The following is a 20,680-nucleotide window of genomic DNA, read 5'->3' as shown; positions in this document are numbered from 1 at the left end:
AGCGTCTGGACAGTCTAGGGCAAGCGCGTGCTCTTGTGTGACTGTACGAATGAAGAGGACGCCCTCTGTTCTGTTTTAGATTCTAAACCCAGGATTCCTAGGCTCCCAGAAAGCCACCGGACCCTACATGGAGCCAAAGGCCCAAAGCCCAGCTGCCATGCCCCCAGTGGAGAGAACGTTTCATGTCCTCGTGGGTGTCACCGGAAGTGTTGCTGCCCTGAAGCTGCCTCTTCTGGTCTCAAAGCTTTTGGACATTCCTGGGGTGAGTACCCTCTCAAGACAAATACAATGGCTTCTGGCACTAGGGAGTCACCCGCCGCTCCTGGGGTGACTCATTTCTGCAGTGCATGCAGTGTTCTTTCCCTTAATCCTGGTGTGTATAGAAGGGAATCCTCTAGGGGTGCTGGTGTGCGGGCACACAGCAGACAGACTCGTGTACAAGATAAGCAGAAGCTGGGTTAAATGAGGTGGTGTGGGCAGGGCACGAGAAGATGAGTGCCATGAGTAGACCCTGAGGATCCGTGAAGTCCTGTGTTAGGAAAGTGGGCGGGAGAAGGGCAGAAGGGTCTCAGCACCCCGTGAGGTAGACAAGTGCTCCCACTTTCTTAGGCTCGTTAGATGCTTTGCTTTCCTTGTCAGACACACAGACAGCCCCAGGGACTGTTCATCGCCTATACCTCTTGTTTCAAGCTTGGTTCACTCTGGTGTTTACAGAGTCTCCAGAAGCCGCTACTGTGTGGCGGAGTGGGAGATTTTTCACCCTCTGTTCTTGCCTAGGTCACCTCAACTTTGACTGCTTATATATCTATTTTATATATTATGGTTGTATTTATTCGGGAGCAGAAATTCAAAGACTGCAATATCGTCAGCTTCAGCAGGTAGATGCATCACTTCTCCAGAATCCTTTGTGGGTCTGTGTAGCCTCCTGCTGTCCCTGTGTTCCACCGAATGACCATCGCTTTGGGTTGGGCCCTACGTATAACTGCCCTTCTTTTCATCTTTCAAGTCTGTACAAACCCTCGACTCACACACCTTGTTCCACCGTGGGTAGCTTTATTTCCTTTAAACTCATTTGACATTAGACCATAGGCTGCGTTGGGCACTTGTTGTATTAATCCAACACTAGTTTTGTGGGGCACTTACTGAGACACAGAAGTTCCTTTTCCTTCCTTGTGTCTGTATAGTCCCTTAGTGGGACCTAGCTGGTTGTATCTTGTGTGTCCAGCAGAGGGCGCTCCTCTCATATAGATGGCTGTTGCGGGTTCTTCCAGAAGGGGGCTGTAAAGGCTTATTTCTTTATTTTCTACCAACTTTTACCTAGAATGGTACCTCCTCTCTCTAAGTCCCTCCCTCCCCCCAGGCTGAAATAAGTGATGAAGATGCCAACCGTGTCCCAGCCAGCAGAAGGGAGACTCTCATGACTGCTATCTGCTTCATGTGCCCCAGAGCTGTTGGTGGAAGCTGATCAGTTAGAACCTGGAGGGCAGGAGGTCTGGAACAGGGTTCTGAGGCTGTCACCCCCCTCGCCCCCAGGGAGGGAGGGACTCAAATAGTTCCTTTTCCCATAGCCCCAGAGCAAGTGAGTTTCCGGCAGGAGGGTGGGGGTAGGGAGCCCTATCCCAGGAAACAGATGGGCAGCCTCAGAGCACAAGGGAAGGGCAACCCCACCACTTCCTCCCAACCCACGCATGTGTGGGGTATAAGGAAAGGGCTGCCTGCAGGGTGGTGGCTCCACCTACCCCAGGCTTTTTTAGCCTGGGCCCCTGGGAGGGAGGACCGGCCATGTCTGGAACAGGCCTTGGCCCGTTCTTTCTCTGGCTGGGGTTGGAGCCCAAGTGAGGCAGCCAGAGGGCACTGAACTGTGGAGGCCTTCCCTTTACTTGACTCTTATGAGCCTGCCTTTCAAAGTAGGGATGATTCCTCCTGCCCATCCCCCAGGTGTGGAGGTGGAGGGCAGATGACGCAGTTTGACAGCAACTTGGCACAGAGCTTGGCACGTGGAAGCACTTAACAGTGCGTGTCTCCTGTCTGGCCCTCCTTCTCTGCTGTATGTCACAGCCTTTGGGCTACAATATGGCTTGAAGTATTGAGGTTGTTGAGACACCAATGTGGGAAAAGCCCCTGGGACTACAGCCCCTTTGTGTGTGTGAGGGTCCCATGCCTTCATCCTGAAGGTCAGCAGCTAGCTAATCCTAGCTTTGCTGCGTAAGGCTTTGTGAGGCATTAGTAACCAGGGGTGGCCCCCATTTTGTCTGATGGTCACTTCCCCCACTTCCTAGACCTCTTCCCCTGCCCACCTCCATTTCCTTTCCTGGGGGTGCTGAGTTTCCCAATGCCACTTTATATGGGAATCTTGGTTGCTTGGTGCAGTCACTTTGCTAGATTCATCATCCATGTGAAGAAGGTTTCCCCAGTTCTCTTGAGGACAATCAGCTTATGAGTAGTCACTAAGCATCTGGGCGTGGGCTGCAGGTAGCTGGGCCATTCTACATACACAGCTGGGTGGCAGCGCGCACAGGTGTCCTGGGAGAGCCTGGAGGCTATATGGTCACCCCACAGGTGTTCAGGGAGATTGGAGCAAGCAGAGGTGATAGGTGGACTTGGCTGTTGGCCTTATACATAAATAGTTGAGAGAAGTCACCTGCCTAGTCTCCTGCTTTCTTGTGAGGCTGTGGAGCACAACTGCAGGGGTGGGAGGAACAGCTCTTCCTGGTACCACCCCCTGTAATCTGAGCACTTGGGGCAGGGTGGCAGGAGACTCAGCCTCAAAAAAATAATAAGGTCTAAAAATAACTCAGGTGGTTGGCGCAGAGTCCTGGGAATTGTGCTCATAAAACCAAGAGTGGTGGTGCATGCTTTTAATCCTAGCACAGGGGAGGCAGAGGCAGGAGAATCAGAAGTTCAAAGTCACCCTCAGCAGCGTATCCAGTTCAAGGCCAGTCTTGCCTCAAAAATAAGTAGAGGAGAGAAACAAGCGGAGTGTGGTGCCCCATGCCTTTAATCCCTGCACTTGAGAGGCAGAGGCAGAGGCAGAGGCAGAGGCAGGTGGATCATTGTGAGTCATCTCCCCCACCCCCACCCCAGCCCAGCCCGGTCTACAAAGTGAGTCCAGGACAGCAGAGAAACTCTGGGGGAGAGGGGGAAGCTTAGAGGTGTCCTGACATTGAGATTTTGAGCCAATTTACTTCTGTTTTGGTTTCTTTTCGTAGCCTTAGTTTTTGTTTGTTTGTTTTGTTTTGTTTTTTAATCCATTCAGTGAAGAGAAGGCAGGTATACAAGTGAGCCATCCTGAGGGTCTCTTTGGCACTGGTAGTGGAAGATTCTAGATGTGAGGGCAACAGGGACTAGGATAAAGCTCATCTAAGACAATGTCTTGCCACTCTGTAATTGCAACGGCACGTATTTGGACAGCAGTTTCATCCAAGTTGTCAACTCAATTTTTGCACCTTGGTGAGCAGTCTGGCTAGAATATTTCAGACCAGTGTGGTGGGAACAAGACAGACACCATAGTTGCTTTTCAGGGAAAGCAGCAGAACTGAGAGCCAAAGGGAAAGTCCCCCACAGAGGGAGTTGTGGTAGTCCTTGGGCTTACAGAAACAGAAGTTTTAGCATGCCTATCAGGACACGCAGGGCCGAAAACGAGCCATGTGAATCAAATTCTGTTTTTCCAGACAGCTTGTCAATATACAGAAAAAATTTAAATGCTCATAGCTTTTGCTTCGCTCAGAATTAAGTCCTATGGTTGTAAAAGTTCACATATGTAAAAGGATGTTCACTATAGCATTGTTGATGGTTTCAAAACAAAACTGAAATTGTAGAGAGTCACAGCACACTCAGGGTGTATGGCGCAGCCTCTCAGTGGGTTCCTGGCAGTGGTTTGGTTTCCTAGGTGTGTGGGGCATCCCTGAGGATGTCACCAAACTTCAGGGCACAGTCTGTGCCCCAGGAAGCTGGCTCAGCCAACTCTCCTCAATAAGCCAATTAGATCAACGAAGCTTAATAGTGAAAAGGGGCAAAAGATCTACTCAGTGCGCTCACGTGGAAGACTGGTGACAGATTCCCTTCCTTCCTAATCTGTCTTCAGGGCCTTGAAGTGAGATTTCTATTTAAATAGAGGACCTGGGATTTGCATATCTAAGCAGTCCCAGCTGAAGTGCTGACCTGCCCACAACTGTCCCATCATCGTTTCTTCTGTGAGATGGTTTGATGAGGGGTGTCGTCCCCCCCAGCCCCCTCCCCGCTGGCCCAGACTTTAAGCTTCTCCTCTCCCAGCTTGAGGTTCCTGGGCAAGTTCAGGCATTTGGGGTTTACTGTTTGAATAGTCTGATAGCCAAAATAAGTATCCTTCCAAAATACCATAATCCCTCCGGGCTGGCACATGGCCAGAAGTGACTTGAACCACAGTGCAGATAGCAGTGTCCACAGGCGGTCTGGTCCTCAGCTTTCTTTTTTTGGGAGGGGGGTGTTTCTGTGTCACCCTGGCTGTCCTGAACTCACTTTGTAGATCAAGCTGGCCTCAAATTCACAGTGATTCACCTGCCTCTGGCTCCCAAGTGCTTCTTGTGTAGCCTGCAACTAAGAACAGTTTTTAAACACTTTTTTCAATGCTAAGAACCAACCCCACAAGGGTCTTCCCGTGTGCTAGATGAGCACCCAGCTACTGAACTGCGTTTCAAGCCTCAGTTTTTACATATTAAAACAGTTCATCAAAAATACTTTTTAAAATGTGGTATTTTGTGGCTTATAAAAGTGGCAGGACACAGAGAAACCCTGCCTCGGAAAAAAAAAAATGGCAGGGATGGTGGCACATGCCCTTAATCCCAGCACTTGGGAGGCAGAGGCAGTTGGACCTCTGTGAGTTCAAGGCCGGCCTAGTCTACACAGTGAGACCCTGGCCAGCCTGAGTTACATAGTGAGATTCAGTCTCAAAACAAACAAACAAACAAAGAAACAAACAAACATGACAGGGCTGGGCTGAGGATGTGGTTCGGTTGGTCTAGGGCTTGTCTTCTACGCACAGACGTCTGGCTTCAACCACATAACCTGGAACACTCCTGTGATCTCAGTGCAGGAGCAGGAGGCTCTGAAGTGCAGGGTTGCTTTCAGCCACCCAGCGAGGTTGAGGCAGCCTAGGCTGCATAACACTGCATCACAAGGGGCTGGAGCGATGGTGGAGAACCAGCCTGATTTCACCTTAGGCTTAAAACCCATTTTATAGTAAAGACTAACTAGGCTCTTTGCTGCTTATGACTAAATCTGTTTCTCAAGGATTGGGCTCTGCCCCACCTGTAATCTGAACTACAGATGGGTGTGTGCTGCTTGTTCCAGGAATGGCATGTCTCTGTTTCAAAAAGTTAATAAATATCTTATAACCCTACCGTTGTTTCAAAAAGGTTGTTAAGGATGTCTTGTTATAACTACCTGTTGTAAGCCTACCTTGCTTTGTTTCAGGAGCCCATGTAGGACTAATTTGTTATGTTTATTTATGTTCTGCTCCTGTAGCCTATTTTGCCCTCCAAATCCCCCACTTGGAATCCCTACCCTTTTACATGGCTCAGTGGTTAAGAGGATGTAGTTTGCTCCTAGCACCTGTGTTGGGTGATTCACAACTACGTGGAACTCCAGCTCCTGGGGGTCAGATCAGACCTCTGTGACTCCCCATACTCACATGTACATGTGCACTTGTGTGTGCATTTAAAACTTTAAAAATAAAATATTTTAAAAATGATAGACCAGGTGAGATGTCTCAGTAAACGAAGGCCTCTGCTGCCCAACAATGTAAGATGACACCTTAAGTTCAATCCTCATATAAAAGTGGAAGCAAAGAGCCAACTCCATAACGCCCTCTGACCACACACATGTACCATAGCACACCCACACACCCCAAACAAGAAATCAAATATTTCTTACTGACAGGGAATTTAAATCAAGACCCATGCCACACCTCCCGAATATGAGCTAGCCTCTGCATGTCTGCTCTCTAGAGTCAGGGCAATGCATGCCGCATGCCCTGCCTGGCTAAGCTCTGGTTGAGGGCTTTGGCTCCCATGCCTGTGAATAGTAAGCTTGAGATCAGCATGTTCACGCAGGGCTTTTGGACTGCTGCTCTGGACACCAAGAGCCTTTTTTCCTAGAGTATATCTGCCATTCTTACCCCTTGGTTAGTGTCAGCTTGTCTGACCACTAGCCTAAAGGTCCAGTATTAGTGTTGATTGACCCAGTGTCAGGGACCTCTACTGCGCGTGCCAGCCAAGAGGCCCCATACTAAAACTCTGATTCATTGTCTCATCACAGGATAAGTACATGGCAGATGTGGGTGAGCTGCTCCCCATACTCTCAAGCGTTAGAATACTTGGTTCACAGTTGTTGTCTGGGCAGTTTAGGAGGTGTGATCTTGCTGGAGGAACTTGTCACTGTGGGCGGGCTTTCAAAGGTTCACATCATTTTCAGTTTGCGACCTCTGCTTCCTGCCACGTGACCTCTCTGCTCCTCCAGTTGCCATGCTGCTCTTCTCCTCAGTAACGGTTAGGGACTCTTATTTTTCATTTTTAATTTTTTTGGTTTTTCGAGACGGGGTTTCTCTGTGTAGCCTTGGCTGTCCTGGACTTACTTTGTAGACCAGGCTGGCCTCGAACTCACAGAGATCCGCCTGCCTCTGCCTCCTGTATGCTGGGATTAAAGGCGTGCGCCACCACGCCTAGCCCTGGTGAGGGACTCTTATCCCTCTGGAACTGTAAGCCAAATAAACCCTTTTCTAAGTCACTGCAGCATAGTGGTTAATTACAGAAATAGACAAGTAACAAACACAGCAGGTATTTACTCTTTGAAGTCCTTTGCTCCTGTGGGGACATCATCATGTGCAGGACTAGAAACACTCATCTCTGCCTGTACAGAGATCTCAAGTCCTCAGTGGCTGCCTGTAACTGATGGTGAGCACACTGGACAGAACTGGTAAAATGTTTCCATGGTTACCTTGAGTTCTTACTGAATACTGTTGCAGGTTCATGGTTTTCCACTAGAGCAGGTGTCTCTTTGTTTGTTTGTTTTTGTTTTTCGAGACAGGGCTTCTCTGTGTAGCCTTGGCTGTCCTGGACTCATTTTGTAGACCAGGCTGGCCTCGAACTCACAGAGATCCGCCTGCCTCTGCCTCCCGAGTGCTGGGATTAAAGGTGAACAGGTGTCTCTCTAGGGAACATTGAGCAATGTCCTGAGACAAGGCTTGGTTGTCATAACCAGGCATGGTCCTGCTACCAGCTTCTAGTAGAGACAGGGCTAGAGGTGGAGACTCTGGCCATGGAATTGTCTCACTCTGTGACTGTGAAGTATTTCTACACAGGTTTCCCTGGTGTCTGCCGTAGCCTGGGCCAGACTAGGGCCCTAAAGTAGAGGTGGAGGTATCACTGAGAATTCTGTTTGCATTGCCCCTTGCCCCCAACTTTCCAGATTCAGCAGAGAAAAGGAAATTAGCCTTGTGAACTGGTTTCAGGAAGGACTCTCTATAAATGCTAGACACAGTGCAGACAGCTTATGTAATCGTGTCTGGCCCAGCTTCAGTCACATCACACAAAGGAATACAGGTTAAAAATATTCTATACAAAACCTAATCTTAAGAGGGATCTCTGTAGGGGACCAAGCGCAGAACAGTGTGGGGGAGATTTTTAATGGCCAGCTCTTTTCCACTAGGACCCACAAGGATTTCAGGGAAAGTGCAGAGGGTTCCTGTTCTCAGAGCATTTTCTGCCCTGCCAGAACTCCATGAGATTCATTTCCTGATGTGAATGAATTCTATCTCGTGTGTGCATGCGCGTGTGCGAGTGTGTATGCTCGAGCATGTGCTAGAGTGCTCGTCTAGGGCCCTCCCAACGCTTGGCTCTCAAGACCTTTTGGCTAAGTGAATAGAGATAAAAGAACAAAACCCACAGGGTTGATGAGACAGATCAAGTGGCATCCCTTTAAACCCAGAAAAACTAGCCTGGGCTTGCCTGGTGGCACTGGGGTTGAGGAGGGCATAGGGAAGGACCTACCTGTCATGTGATCAGCACATTACTCCCTAGGTGAATGCATTGCCAGGAGGCTCCCAGCGGTGTAGTTGTAGACCCTGGGAGGGGAGCCAGAGTGTGGACTGGCTAAGAGGTAGTTCAAATCTTGAAGGAAAGATCTCAGACAGAGTTGTTGCTACTCTGTGATCTGCCGGAGCCGTGAAAGGGCTGGTCCTGCACATCCAAAACTGCACGATTTCCGTGACACAGGGCAGGGCAGGATACCCGGGCAAAGTCTCTGTGAGTGATGGTACAACTCTATAATCCCAGCCCCCAGGAGGATTAGAATTTCAAGGTCTTTTCCACTAGGACCTACAACAATTTCAGAGAAAGCACAGGGGGGTTCCTTCAGGGAAAACACATGGGGTTCCTGCCCTCAGGGCATTTTCTGTCCTGCCAGGACTCCATGAGATTTATTTCTTCATGTGAGTGAATTCTGTAGAATGTGTGTAATTCCAGGCCTGGGGGGGGGGTCTGATTTTCTAGCCTGTGAAGGCACTGCATGTACACAGTACATGGGTGTATGGGCAGGCAAAACACCATACACATAAGGAGGAAAAATAGCACCATGCTCTTATTCTTTGGTGCAGCTCTCAGCTCTGAGTTTTCATTCTGCATTGTCTTAGTTTCTGTTTTCTGTTCAGTTGTTTGATCTTGTTCTTTGACCTGGAGGGTTTTCTTCAAATGTCTGATACTCTGGCTATACCTATTTGGCTGTGAAAAGCTGGGTGGAAACTTCTCGGCTGGGAATGGAAGATTCTGTTGGGGACCCTTGGGATTTAATACCTCAAAATAGCCTTCCCTGCAACCCCCCAGCAGTCCCAGGGTCATTTGGATTTTCCAGGAAAGCCCCCATGGGTCTCCTGCCTGTGAACACAGTGCTGAGGGCTCAGTTGTCTGTAGATGCACTTGTATCCCAGGACTCTGCCTGTTTGACATCTCAGAGGGCTGCTGAGCAGAAGTGGCGAGAGCCCTCCTGTTATAGGAGCTCATTAGGCATGTGGGCTTTCTAGGAGGTGCTTTGATATTTTGCAAGGTTTAAACCATTGTCACTCTCAAGAATCTTCAAGATTTTTTTTTCCCAAACAGGAGCTCTAATTGTCCCTGGCATAGTTTTAAATTGTCTTTTACTGAATAGTTCTTCAGCACATCAGGGAACATCTGCTGTAGCTTCTTTTCTCCTATTACACAGACGCACTGCTGGAGCTTTTTTTTTCCTTTTTATTTTTATTTTTTTCCTAATATATAGAAACTAACTGTTTTTTTTTTTTTTTTTGAAACTAACTGGTTTTAATGAAACAGTCAGATCCAATCCAATTTCTACAACATGACTGTGCTCTGCAATACCAAATCTCTTCCAGAGCTCTCTCATGCTTACTGAACTTCCCCAAATCAATGGCTCTTGACATCGTGTCAGAAGCTGGGAGCAATTCTTAGGGTGCATAATGGTATAGACCTTACAAAATACCAGATCACCTCCTAGAAAGCCCACATGCCTAATGAGCTCCTTTAACAGGAGGACTCTCGGCACTGAAGGACGCTAAATGCCTGGCGGCTGGGTTGGCATGGAGGCCAGGAGGCTTTAACTGCCCTGTGGAGGGTGGACCAGTCCTGCATTCAGCTCCACTCCTGCCTGCCCTCCAGCATACCCTGCTCCTCTGCCCTGAGCTGTCTCCCTTCTGGTCTCTGTTGCTTCTGTTTTCAGCAATAGTGTGGGTCTTGGTGTTTGGTCTTCTCATCTCATCTACTAATGTTTCCTTCCACTTAATTTCCAACGGTGTGTTGGCAGGTCTTAACTGCTGCTATTTCCCTCTTCCGCTCTTGAGAGTTTAATTACTTGGCTGAAAGCTTATGTTGTTATTATTTTATTTACAGTAAATTGGGTAAAACACAAAGAGCTCACACGTGCTAGGCAAACACTTTGCCACTGAGCTACACTGCCAGCCCCATTCCACCTTATTTAGAAACAGAGTTTTACCAAGTTCCCAAGGGGGCATCTTAGCTCCTGCCCTAACCTTCTAAAAAGCTGGGGTTATGGGCATGTGCCGCTGTACCCAGCTGGAGTGAGAATGTAATTTATTTACTTATTTATTTTTAGTTTCTTTATCGTGTGTGTGTGTGTGTGTGTGTGTGTGTGTGTGTGTGTGTGTGCGCGCGCGCGCGCGCATAGCATGTGTGTGGAAGTCAGAGGACAGCTCCAGGGAGTCAGTTCTCCATTCCAACATGGGACTCCAAGGATCAAATTCATACCTGGGTTCAGTGGCGACTGCCTTTACCCACTGACCCATCCTGCCAGCCCAGAAAATGTGTCTCTTGATCAGAAGTTTGGTATTTTGTATTTATATTTTTCACATTTGGATTAAATTCTGCCATTTGTATTTTTTCCTTGTTGGAAATTGAACCTAGGACTTCTACGACTCAGACTACTTTCTGAGCCCCGAGCCCCTTCTTTTCTTACCCTCCTTTTTTCTCTTTTTCTTTTCTTTTCTTTTCTTTTCTTCTTTCTTTCTCTTTCTTTCTTTCTTTCTTTCTTTCTTTCTTTCTTTCTTTCTTTCTTTCTTTCTTTCTTTCTTTTTTTTTAAAGACAGGGTCTCTCTGTGTTAGCCTTGGCTGTCCTGGACTTGCTTTGTAGACCAGGCTGGGCTCGAACTCACAGCGAATGGCCTGCCTCTGCTTCCTAAGTGCTGGGATTAAAGGTGTGCACTATCATGCCCTGTCCCTCCCTCTCCCTCCCCCCCTTTTTTTCCTTGAGACAGCCTCACATACCCCTGGATGGCCATGGAATCTGTATCACTGTTTTGCCAGAAGTGCCCTGAATTTCTGATCTTCTGTCTTCACCTCCTGAGTGGAGGGATTAGAGGTCGATGCCAGCATGCCTCATTTTATGCAGTGTGGGGATCAAACTCAGGCTTTGTGCGTGTTAGACACACCACCAGCTGAGCCACAACCCATCCTCTCTGGTTTTAGAGACTCTCACTGTGTAGCCCAGGCTGGCCTTGAAATCATATTCCTCCTGTCTTTGCTTTTTGTTTTGCTTTTTGTTTGTTTGTTTTTTTGTTTTTTGAGACGAGGTCTCTTTATGTAGCCTTAGCTGTCCTGGACTGGCCTTGTAGACCAGGCTGGTCTTGAACTCACAGAGATCCGCCTGCTCGCCTCCTGACTGCTGGGATTAAAGGTATGTGCCATTGCTTCAGGCTCTGCCTTTGCCTTTTGATTGCTGGTATGTGCCACCACATGTGGTTGCTTCTGTGGTTTTATTTAGTACTTTCTACTTATTTTATGTCTTCTCTCTGCTGCTTTTCCTTATCTTTCCTTTGTTGTGTAGACTGAACTTTCTTCTCCTAGTTGGAAAGTTATGCATGCTTGAGTTTGTGCAGCATTCTTCTCATATTGTAACTTATTAAGCCAGTGCTTGTCCTTCTTTATCCTGTGTCTTTGCCATGAAAACATGAAGACCCCTGGCATAGGCTCTCCTTCCCTCTGCTCTCCCTGCCTTGATGGTCCAGGCTGTGCTCCATGCTGTGTTCTGTGGAGTGACAGGGCAGCCCTGCTCACTTACCATTGTTCAGAACTGGCAAGCTTGCTCATGGGTGTCTTAGAGAGCATATCAACTCTCAGTGGTGGTTTGACTTAAAGCAGTGCTTCTCAACCTTCCTAACACTGGGACTCTTTAACACAGTTACTCATGTTGTAGTGACTCCCAACCATAAAATTATTTTTGTTGCTACTTCACAACTGTAATTTTGCTACTGTTATGAATTGTAAATATCTGATCTACAGATAGTCCTAGGTGACACCCCTGTGAAAGGGTCATTCCACCCCCAAAGGAGTCATGACCCACAAGCTGAGAACCACTGGTTTGCAGGACATCTAAAAACATCCCTGAGGTTTTGTGGATGATTAGGGATGAGAAGTAGGGAGTGGAATGAGATGGAAGGGACAAGTCAGCAGTTCTGGGAACCTTAGACCTGCAGCTACTGCTCAGAGCTGCTCTCTTTAGACCTGCAGCCTCTCCTCAGAGCTGCTCTCTGAGATGTCTGCTTTCAGCCCTAGCTTGCTCTTAGGAGCTGTGCAGAGCATGGTACCCCTGTTCCTGTTCTGTGCATCAGGGAGAAGCAATCGAAGGAAGGAGTGGCAAATAGATTGTACAGAGAGACAGCCTTGACTCGATGTCATCACGTTCTTATCAAACAGGAATGTGGATCCAGCAGCCAGGAAGCTGAATTTCCTATGTGAGATCTTCCAGTTTATACATTCACCAAAACCTCTTACAACTGTCCAGGCTGCATGGCTGGCCCTGGTCAGACACTGCAGCCTTTGCCCACAGCCCTGATTGTCGATGATGCTTTCTTCTGTCACCTTTGACTGGCCTTCCTCCTGGATGGATGTCCTTTTCTGACTCGGTGGTGTCTCCTTTCCCAGTGACTTCTGCATGGACCAATTCTTTGGGCTGCGTTTTGTCACACAGGTTAAACACCCTCCTTGTTGGCATCAGGGCCTGAGGCCCTTTCCCACACCCAGGTCTTGCTCCTAAAGATAGGTGAGGGGACTCTGCTCTCTCACTGGAGCGTGGATACTGGCACAGTCTGCATGCACCAGCTGTCAGTGCCTTGGCCTGTAGCAAACAAGCTATTGGCATAGAACTTGGTCCTGTGAGTCTCCTTGGTTGGCCTCTCCTGCCTGTGGTAGGCTTGAGTTCCCTTCCACTATCTGCCTGCCCCTGACTCTGGCCTCAACTGCCCAGAGTAGCACAAGACTGCTACTTTATATACCCGAGCAGTTGGTGACTCATTTCTTAGCAGCCCCTTAAATAGGAAAGTGAAATATGTGCACCTGGCAGGGCCTGACCTTTGAGTGACAGCGGAAGTAGCTGTGTAAACATGAGCTTCATTGCTAAGGGGAAGTCCTGTTCACCACCAGGCTGTGAGGAGAGTAGCTGCCTGCACTGGACCTCATAGGGCCTCTACATTTGTGGTTCTGGTAACTTTTTTTTTTACTCTCTTCCCTCCACTTTCTTGGTGACAGCTGGAAGTCACAGTGGTAACAACGGACAGAGCCAAGCACTTCTATAACCCTCAGGATGTCCCTGTTACCCTCTACAGTGATGCCGATGAATGGGAGGTCAGTGCTGGGCCCATTGCTTTTCCTCCAACAGGGCAGAGCTGTCTTCTTTGCAGCCCATGGTCCTGGTCACTGGAGCACACAGCCTGGGCTCAAGTCAGTGGTCAGGGCCATCTGGGTAGAGGCAATGAAGAAAACATCTGTCTAGCTTCTGGCCCGTGGGAGGCCTGCAGTCCCGCCTTCCTTAGGCAGAACTCAGTTTTGGCCCAGTGCCCTGGGGTTGAGTGTCCTTGTACTTATCTGGGCTGATGAAACCACAGAGAAGCTCTGTTCCCACCACCCTTGTCCACGTGGCTCTCAGCATCAAGGCTGTCCAGAGTGCCTCACTTCCCACGGCTGCTGGCCCTGTCTCAGCCCTCCTGCAGAGGGGTGGGCACCAACTGAGTTGCCAGGCACGGAGTGTGGGCCTCATAGTGCTGCCCTGCCAGGCATTTTAAAACATTCTCAGCCGTGAACATTTCTGGCTGGCCTGCCCTCCCCTCCCTCCCTTCCCCCCTTCATTTCTCACCGCCCCAGAGCCCTTCTACTGGCTTGGACAACCCAAGCATCCGCCTCAAGCAGACAGGCCAGGAGTTCCCTGCCAGATGTCAGTTCTTTTGAAACCAAACCATAAAGGGAATAAGCTGAGAGAGACAAGGAGCGTTTGTTTCCTCAGGCCTGGTTTCTGTCAAGCTGCTGGCTCCATGGCCAGTGCTGCCAGCTTTGCTGTGTGCAGGGACAGTTGAAGACCTAGAGGGGGATCTAGGTGGTTTCCTTGGGTTTCTCAACTTACTGTACCTGGCCTATTTGGGCCTCATCCCCTCCCACTCACATACTGAGAGTGACTGGGTGGATGACCCCTATTTATTTCCTTTGACAGATGTGGAAGCGCCGCTCTGACCCAGTTCTCCACATTGACCTGCGGAGGTGGGCCGACCTCATGCTAGTGGCTCCCCTTGACGCCAATACTCTGGGGAAGGTGGCCAGTGGTATCTGCGACAACTTACTTGTGAGTGACTCCTGGTGTCTGTCCTCTCCAGCTTCGCTTCCAGTTTGCTGAACTGCAGATTTCTTTGTGCAAGGAAGTCAGTTACTGTGGGATGCAGGTTGTTGAGCAGCAGCCCCCCCCCCCCCACTGCAATGGGGTGTAGCCCCTGTTACTATAGGTTGCTGGCTATTGAGTAGCTCCTCTGCCTTGTCTCTTTAACAAGGAGGCTGAAGATCTGGGCCCAAAAGATCATCTGGCTTTGTTGGTGCTTTCTGGAAGTGTCCACCGCTCTCCTGCCCTCAGTGATCAGTCAAATGCCCCACCCAAAGGCCCTGTCCTTCCATCTTCCTTCGCCGCAAGCTGCCTCCACATGTACGCATTGGTTTCCTGCCTGTATGCCCTCCACATGTACGCATTGGTTTCCCTCCTGCATGTCTTCCCCATCAGCTCTGCCTTCCCACCAGAATCTAGAAACACCCAGGAACACTCTGGTAAGGTATCCACTTTCCATGCATTTCACATACTTCTTTCTCTCTGGTTATTTTGGCCCCAAAGCTGAGACCCAGTTTTTACATCTGTCAGGGAAAGCTTGGAGAGAAAGGGGAAAAACTGGGTGAGAAGTGATTGCCAGATTGTCTGAGGCCTCTGAAACCTCTTGGGAGCTGCTCCCTTAAAGAGTGTCTGCCTTTGTTTATGAGATCATCCTGCAAAGGTCTTATGGTCACCCCTCCCTCCATCTCTTGACCTTTCACCTCCCATACTGAGGCTTATACTGAGGACACAGGGAATGCTTGCTTTGGAGAGAGAGATTTGTGATCACCCATGCAGGCAGGAGGAAAGTACTATAGTCTTAAATGGCCCCATCAGTCTTTGGAGCCTGCTGGGTGTTGGGCATTAAGTAGGAATTTAACAATATTGCTTGTATGTGGCAGGAAGTAATTTTCTTTCATAAATATTTTTTGTTTGAATCTATGTTTGCGCGCGCACGTGCGTATGTGTATGCAGGCTTGTCTCAACCTTGGCAGTCCTCTTGCCTCTTCTTTCTGAATACTGGCATTACAAGTGTGTGTTACTACACTTAGCTCTTTTTACTACACTTACTTTTTTAGAGTTGAAAATGGTGAAGAGGTGAATATTGAAGACGTATCAGGATATCACACATGAAATTAATATCCTCTTCTCTGGGCCTGGTGGCATAAGCCTGTAATCCTGGCAATTTGAGAGGCTGGGGCAGGAGGATTAAAAGTTCAAGGCCTGGTGGGCTCCAGAATGAAACTCTAAATAGAAAGTAAAAAGAGGGATGGAGATAGAAGTGAGTGGCAGAATGCTTGTGTGGTGAGTGAGAAGCCCTGGGTTCACTCCATCCCTACCACTACTTATAAAAGAAAAGCAGACATTAGTATCCTTGTTTGCTTGTTAGGAGGCTCTTAGCTCTGCTCCTGGGAAGCTGCTAGTAACCTAAGCATCATTAGACTAAGAACATGGGGTGGGAGGAACATCTCCCCGCTGCTGTGGCCAGGAGCAGACCGGGTAGGATGGAGAAGCAGAACTGGGTGCTGCATGGTCCTTACTGCCAGCAGGACTGGGACAGCACAGCAGGGCACTGAAACAGGCGAGGGAGGCACTCAACCATGTGCCCCCCAAACACCTGGGTTCTTCCTACACTCTGAGCACCTCAGGTCTCACCTCCTTGTTGTTATTACTATATGCCCCTCCTCCTTTTAATACAGTCTTTAGCTGAGCTGGAGAGATGGCTCAGAGGTTAAGAGCACTGAATGTTCTTCCAAAGGATCCATGTTTGATTCCCAGCAACCACATGGCACTTCACAACTGTCTGTAATTCCAATCTCAGGGAATCTGACACCTTCTTTTGCCTTTGCTGGGTAGCAGGCATACATATCATGCACAGACATACATGGAGTCTAAATGCTCACACACATAAAGCAAATCCAATCTCATGTGGCCTGAAATCCTGACCCTCTTGTTTTCCCTTCTCCTTCCTGTGTGACTGGATCACAGGCCTGGGTTTTTCTCTTCCAGGCTGCTATACTCTGTATCTTTGAGGGTCTCTTCTTCAGAATTGGCTGGACAGTAGAACATGTTCCCCAAACTAACCTTTTTTTTTTTTTTAAAGTTTTTAAAATTTTTTGGTTTTTCAAGACACAGTTTCTCTATGTAACCCTGGCTGTCTTGGACTGGCTTTGTAGACCAGGCTGGCTTCGAACTCACAGTGATTCTCTTGCCTCTGCCTCCCGAGTGCTGGGATTAAAGGCCTGCTTCACCACACCCAGCCCAAACTAACCTTTTGCCTCAAACAGTTTAATCTGAAAACAGATGTCTGAGACAATCTCCAGGGTTATAGTTCCATCTGCAAGCACTCTTGGGGGTAGGGCCACCTCCTCCTCAGTAGGAATCTTCTTAAGAGTTCTGAAAGAAAGCTCAGCCTGCTCTCTTTCCCGTCTGTCCTGTCTTTGGCTCTGCAGGCCGTAGGCCTAGGAATGGCTTTCTCCACCTGCACTGGCCTCTCATCTACACTAAACTGTCAGGTCCAGAAAGCGGGGATGACTCTCAGGATTATCAGGCTGGCTCAGTGCTAAATCTCTGGACCAGGATTCAGCCTTCTGGCCAGTTTGAGAGGATTCTCAGGGCAAGGCTGAGGCACTGAGCATAGTGCCAGCTGCTTGGCTGTGGGAGCCAGTGTCCTCTCCTCTCCCCTTCCTACTACTAGTTTATCCAGGAGGCACTGAGCCCCGTGTCAGAGGGTGGGGAAGTGGCCCTGCTGAGGTCAGACAGATTGGTTTTTGCTGTGGTCAGGGTGCTCACTTTACAGTACTTAGAGCCCAGCCCAGCCTCATCCCAGTGCCACTCAACCTTTCTAGATTTGCTTGTAACTCCTGAAAAAACAGCAGGTTGCACAGAGCCCAAAAGGAGTGTGACTGAAATTGTCCACTCATAGCCAGGTTGTTGTTTTGAGAGGTGTTGGCGGGAAACCAACACTGGTGTCTGGGATGATGCAAGCAATCAGATTCTGGGGCTGTTTGCTGTCCCAGGAGAGGGTAAGGGCACTGAGGGACAGGCGCTGGCTTTGACCTGTTTGTCACATTGTTCTCTGCACTCCTCCTCCTTTCCCAAATGTACTCTGTTTCTGGGGAGGGGTGTCACATTGCTGTCTTCCCAGGAGTCTCAGGAACAGATGCCTGGTGGTGAGAACACAGGAAGCCTGTTTCTTTGGGAAGCAGTCCTTGGCCTCCCCAGCCTGTGCCTGGGGTAATGTAGGAGCCACTGTTGTGTAGCTCGTACTTAGTGCCAGGCTCTTAACTAAGAGCTTTGAAAGCGTTTGTATTTTTGCTGGGACCTGGGGGAGGTAGGGAGGCTGCCTAGTCCAATGGATGGTTGTACAGGACCATGTTTGTATCTGTGTGACCTTTGATAGCTGTTTATCTCTTAGGGAGCTGCAGCTTGCTCATCTATGAACAAGGAACAGTACTTACCTTCTAGGGTTACAGTAAGGCTTCTTGCTAATGATGAGAAAACATATTGCAAGCTGGGTGTGGTGGCAAACGCCTTTAATCCCAGCACTCGGGAGGCAGAGGCAGGTGGATTGGATCACTGAGTTCGAGGCCAGCCTCTTCTACAAAGTGAGTCTAGAGTAGCCAAGGCTATACAGAGAAACCCTGTCTTGAAAAACTGAACAATAACAAAAAAACCATATTCCATGCTATGGCTGTTTTCATTCTCAGGGTTTAGTTGGCCTGGAAGTAGAGCTGTTGCTGTGTTGAATGTAAACAGTCGGTCCCTAGTTTTCCAGTGAGTAGTGAAGCTGGGGCTGCTTCCCTGCCCTGCAGCTGTGAGCCTGTGCGGAGGCTTAGGCTGATGAACATGGAGGTTGTATATAGGATGGAGGTCTGTTGGAGGCATCTGGGTCATTGTGGGTGCTAATTGAGTATCTCGGTATCTCCTGTGGCCAAGACCAAGCCAAAGCCTGAGTGGAGATGAGGGATGAAGACACAGCTCCCCACCCGCCCCCAGGGATGCAAGAACAGATCTCTGCAGATGGTAGCATCCAGTCAGCCCTAGCCAACCATTGTTCTGTTGATGATGGTGAGGACAGTAGGGAGGATTTAGGAGGACTGAGAAGGGTTGGTAGGTTGGGCATCAGCACCTCTCCCCCACTTCTTCACAGACCTGTGTCATCCGGGCCTGGGACCTCAGCAAGCCCCTACTCTTCTGCCCTGCCATGAACACCGCCATGTGGGAGCACCCTCTCACTGCACGGCAGGTGGGCCAGCTCAAAGCCTTTGGCTACGTGGAGATTCCTTGTGTGAGCAAGAAGCTGGTGTGTGGAGACCAAGGTGGGATTCCTGCCATACTCACCCTGGGACTGTAGAAGGGGCTGTGCTTTGAGGTCACCTCTGGGTTCTGTGGTCCAATTGTGACCTTGGACAGAACTATTTTCTGAGCCTGGCTTCTCATCTGGAGGTGGATGGAGTGCTAATTCTTGTTTCTCAGGATTGTTAGGCTGAAGTGAGGCAGCAGGCATGAAGTGGCTGGTAAAGCCCCTGGCAATAGGAGACACTGTTAATGGAATGGGGCCTGTCCTGGGCTATCTTGGAAGGGATATAATGGATCTAGGTCAGGTAGAGCTGGACTTGGGCTCCCCAGGCTGAGAATGTGGGTGGAGCGCCCAGGGGAGATATAAGTGGTAGCCACAGGCAAGGTTAGCTCATACAGTGGCTCTTAGCCACAGACACACTTTGCTTCCAGGTCTAGGAGCCATGGCTGAGGTGGAGACCATTGTGGCTAAAGTGAAGGACGTGCTCTTCCAGCACGCTGGCTCCCAGCAGCACTGAGCTGGGGTCTCTGGCCTCGTTTCCTGCACCAGTGAGTTCAGCCCGAGCTGTTGAAGAGGAATGTCAGTACCTTGTAAAGAGCTTGTTTGCTGAGGAGAGGCTGGCCTGGGCCTTCTCGGAGCTTCCGTGGGAGCTAACCCTCTTCAAGCTAAACAGAGCCACAGACCCTGGTCCTACCTTCTTTCAACGAGGAAATGCCTGCTTTCCAGAGGCCTACCCGTTTCTTCCTGGGAGAGGCCCAGTAAAGTAGGCAAACACTCTGCTACTGGAAGTATAACTGAATGACAGAGGGACCGCCTGCCTGGGAATTGCTTTCAGAAACACCATGGCTGAAGCTGGACACGGTGCTCATATCTCTAACCCTTGCACTCAAAAGGCCGAGGCAGGATGCCACAACTTTGAAGTTGGCTGGGGCTACATGGTGAGCAGACCTATGAGTGCGACAGCCTGTTTCAAAGCAAAAGCAGTAAGAAGAAGCGCCATCTCAAGGTTCATGGCTCCTGGTCAGACCCTGGAAGCTTCCATTCTTTGGTGCCCAGGTGTCACATAGGGTCAAGAAGTCTGTGAGGTGGCAAGACACTTCAGACTTCCCACAGACTGTACTGAGAGTGAGGACAAGAGTGGTTCTGGGAAATAAAAGTGACCTTTAGGAGACTGTGTCTTTCTTCATCTCCTGTCTGTGGCCTCAGAGGTCAGGGGTATGGCCAAGTGAAGCCAGAGAAGGTTCTGGGCTGATACTGACTAGTACTCCCACATTCCTATGCAACATAGGTGATTAAGACAGAGCTCTCAAAGCAGGCAGCTCAGGCCCAAACGCCAGCCCTACCACTTACTGGCTCTGGATCTCGACTGACCCGCACTTTCCATTTGTGTGATCCTTCTTCATGATAGAGTCGCTGAGGGGGTCATGTGAGGGGTATGTCAAAAGACATTTGTCTCCTCCACCCACGGGGGTGCAGTGCATGCTTCCCAGCAGATCCCTGAAGCCATGGTATAGATGACATCTTCCTGTACGTATATAACCTATGACAAATTTTAATGGATGAATTAGGCCCAATAAGAGATTGGCAACAAACTGGATGTGGTGGTGCACACCTTTAATCCCACCACTCGGGAGGCAGAAGCAGATGGATCGGATCGCTGTGAGTTCCAGGTTAGCCTGGTCTACAAGTGAGTCTAGGGCAGCCAAGGCTACACAGAGAGGCCCTGTCTTGAAAAAACAAAAAAAAAAAAAAAAAAAAAAAGAGAGAGAGAGAGAGAGAGAGATTAGCAACAACAACAACAAAATAGAACAGCTATTTGCTTTGTTCTGTGATAAACTATTTTACATGCTGAGAAAAAATAGAACAATTAAAAATATAGGGCTGGCAAGATAGTTCAAAGTGTAAAACTGTTTGCCACCAAGCCTTACTACTTGGATTTAATCCCTGGGACTTACAGGGTGGAAGATGAGAACCAACTTGTGAAAGTTATCCTCTGATCTCTACTTTCACACTGTGACACACACTATTTGCAGATGTACACACACACACACAAGAAATAAATACAATAAAAAATGTAAATACTATTGCAAAACCTCTGTGAACATGGTCTCTTAGCAACCTCAACATACAATTTAAAAATTGTATTAAGTCAAGAACTTAGACCTTTTGTTGTTTTGTATTTTGAGATGAGGTTTCTATATAGCCTTGGCTGTCCTAGAC

General features: G+C 48.9%; 1 protein-coding gene across 5 annotated transcripts; it reads left to right on the top strand.

Annotated features, from left to right (window-relative positions):
- The first annotated feature begins 42 nt into the window (after positions 1 to 42).
- On the top strand, positions 43 to 19,294 carry Ppcdc (phosphopantothenoylcysteine decarboxylase). Of its 5 annotated transcripts, XM_051156530.1 has the most exons (5): positions 59 to 262; positions 13,065 to 13,160; positions 14,020 to 14,148; positions 18,311 to 18,479; positions 18,892 to 19,294. In XM_051156530.1, exons 1-5 carry the CDS (start codon positions 128 to 130, stop codon positions 18,975 to 18,977), a joined length of 615 nt encoding a protein of 204 aa, XP_051012487.1. In that variant the 5' UTR covers positions 59 to 127; the 3' UTR covers positions 18,978 to 19,294. The 5 variants fall into 5 exon arrangements, with proteins under 5 accessions (XP_051012485.1, XP_051012487.1, XP_051012483.1 ...); XM_051156527.1 differs by lacking the exons at positions 59 to 262; positions 13,065 to 13,160 and adding an exon at positions 13,720 to 13,905; XM_051156528.1 differs by lacking the exons at positions 13,065 to 13,160; positions 14,020 to 14,148 and having other exon boundaries at positions 43 to 262; positions 18,875 to 19,294.
- Positions 19,295 to 20,680: the final 1,386 nt, after the last annotated feature.

This window comes from Acomys russatus, chromosome 14 (assembly GCF_903995435.1).
Source record: "Acomys russatus chromosome 14, mAcoRus1.1, whole genome shotgun sequence".
Classification (NCBI taxonomy): domain Eukaryota; kingdom Metazoa; phylum Chordata; class Mammalia; order Rodentia; family Muridae; genus Acomys; species Acomys russatus.
The sequence above is the reverse complement of the archived record's forward strand: the minus strand, read 5'-3'. Positions and strand labels throughout refer to the sequence as shown.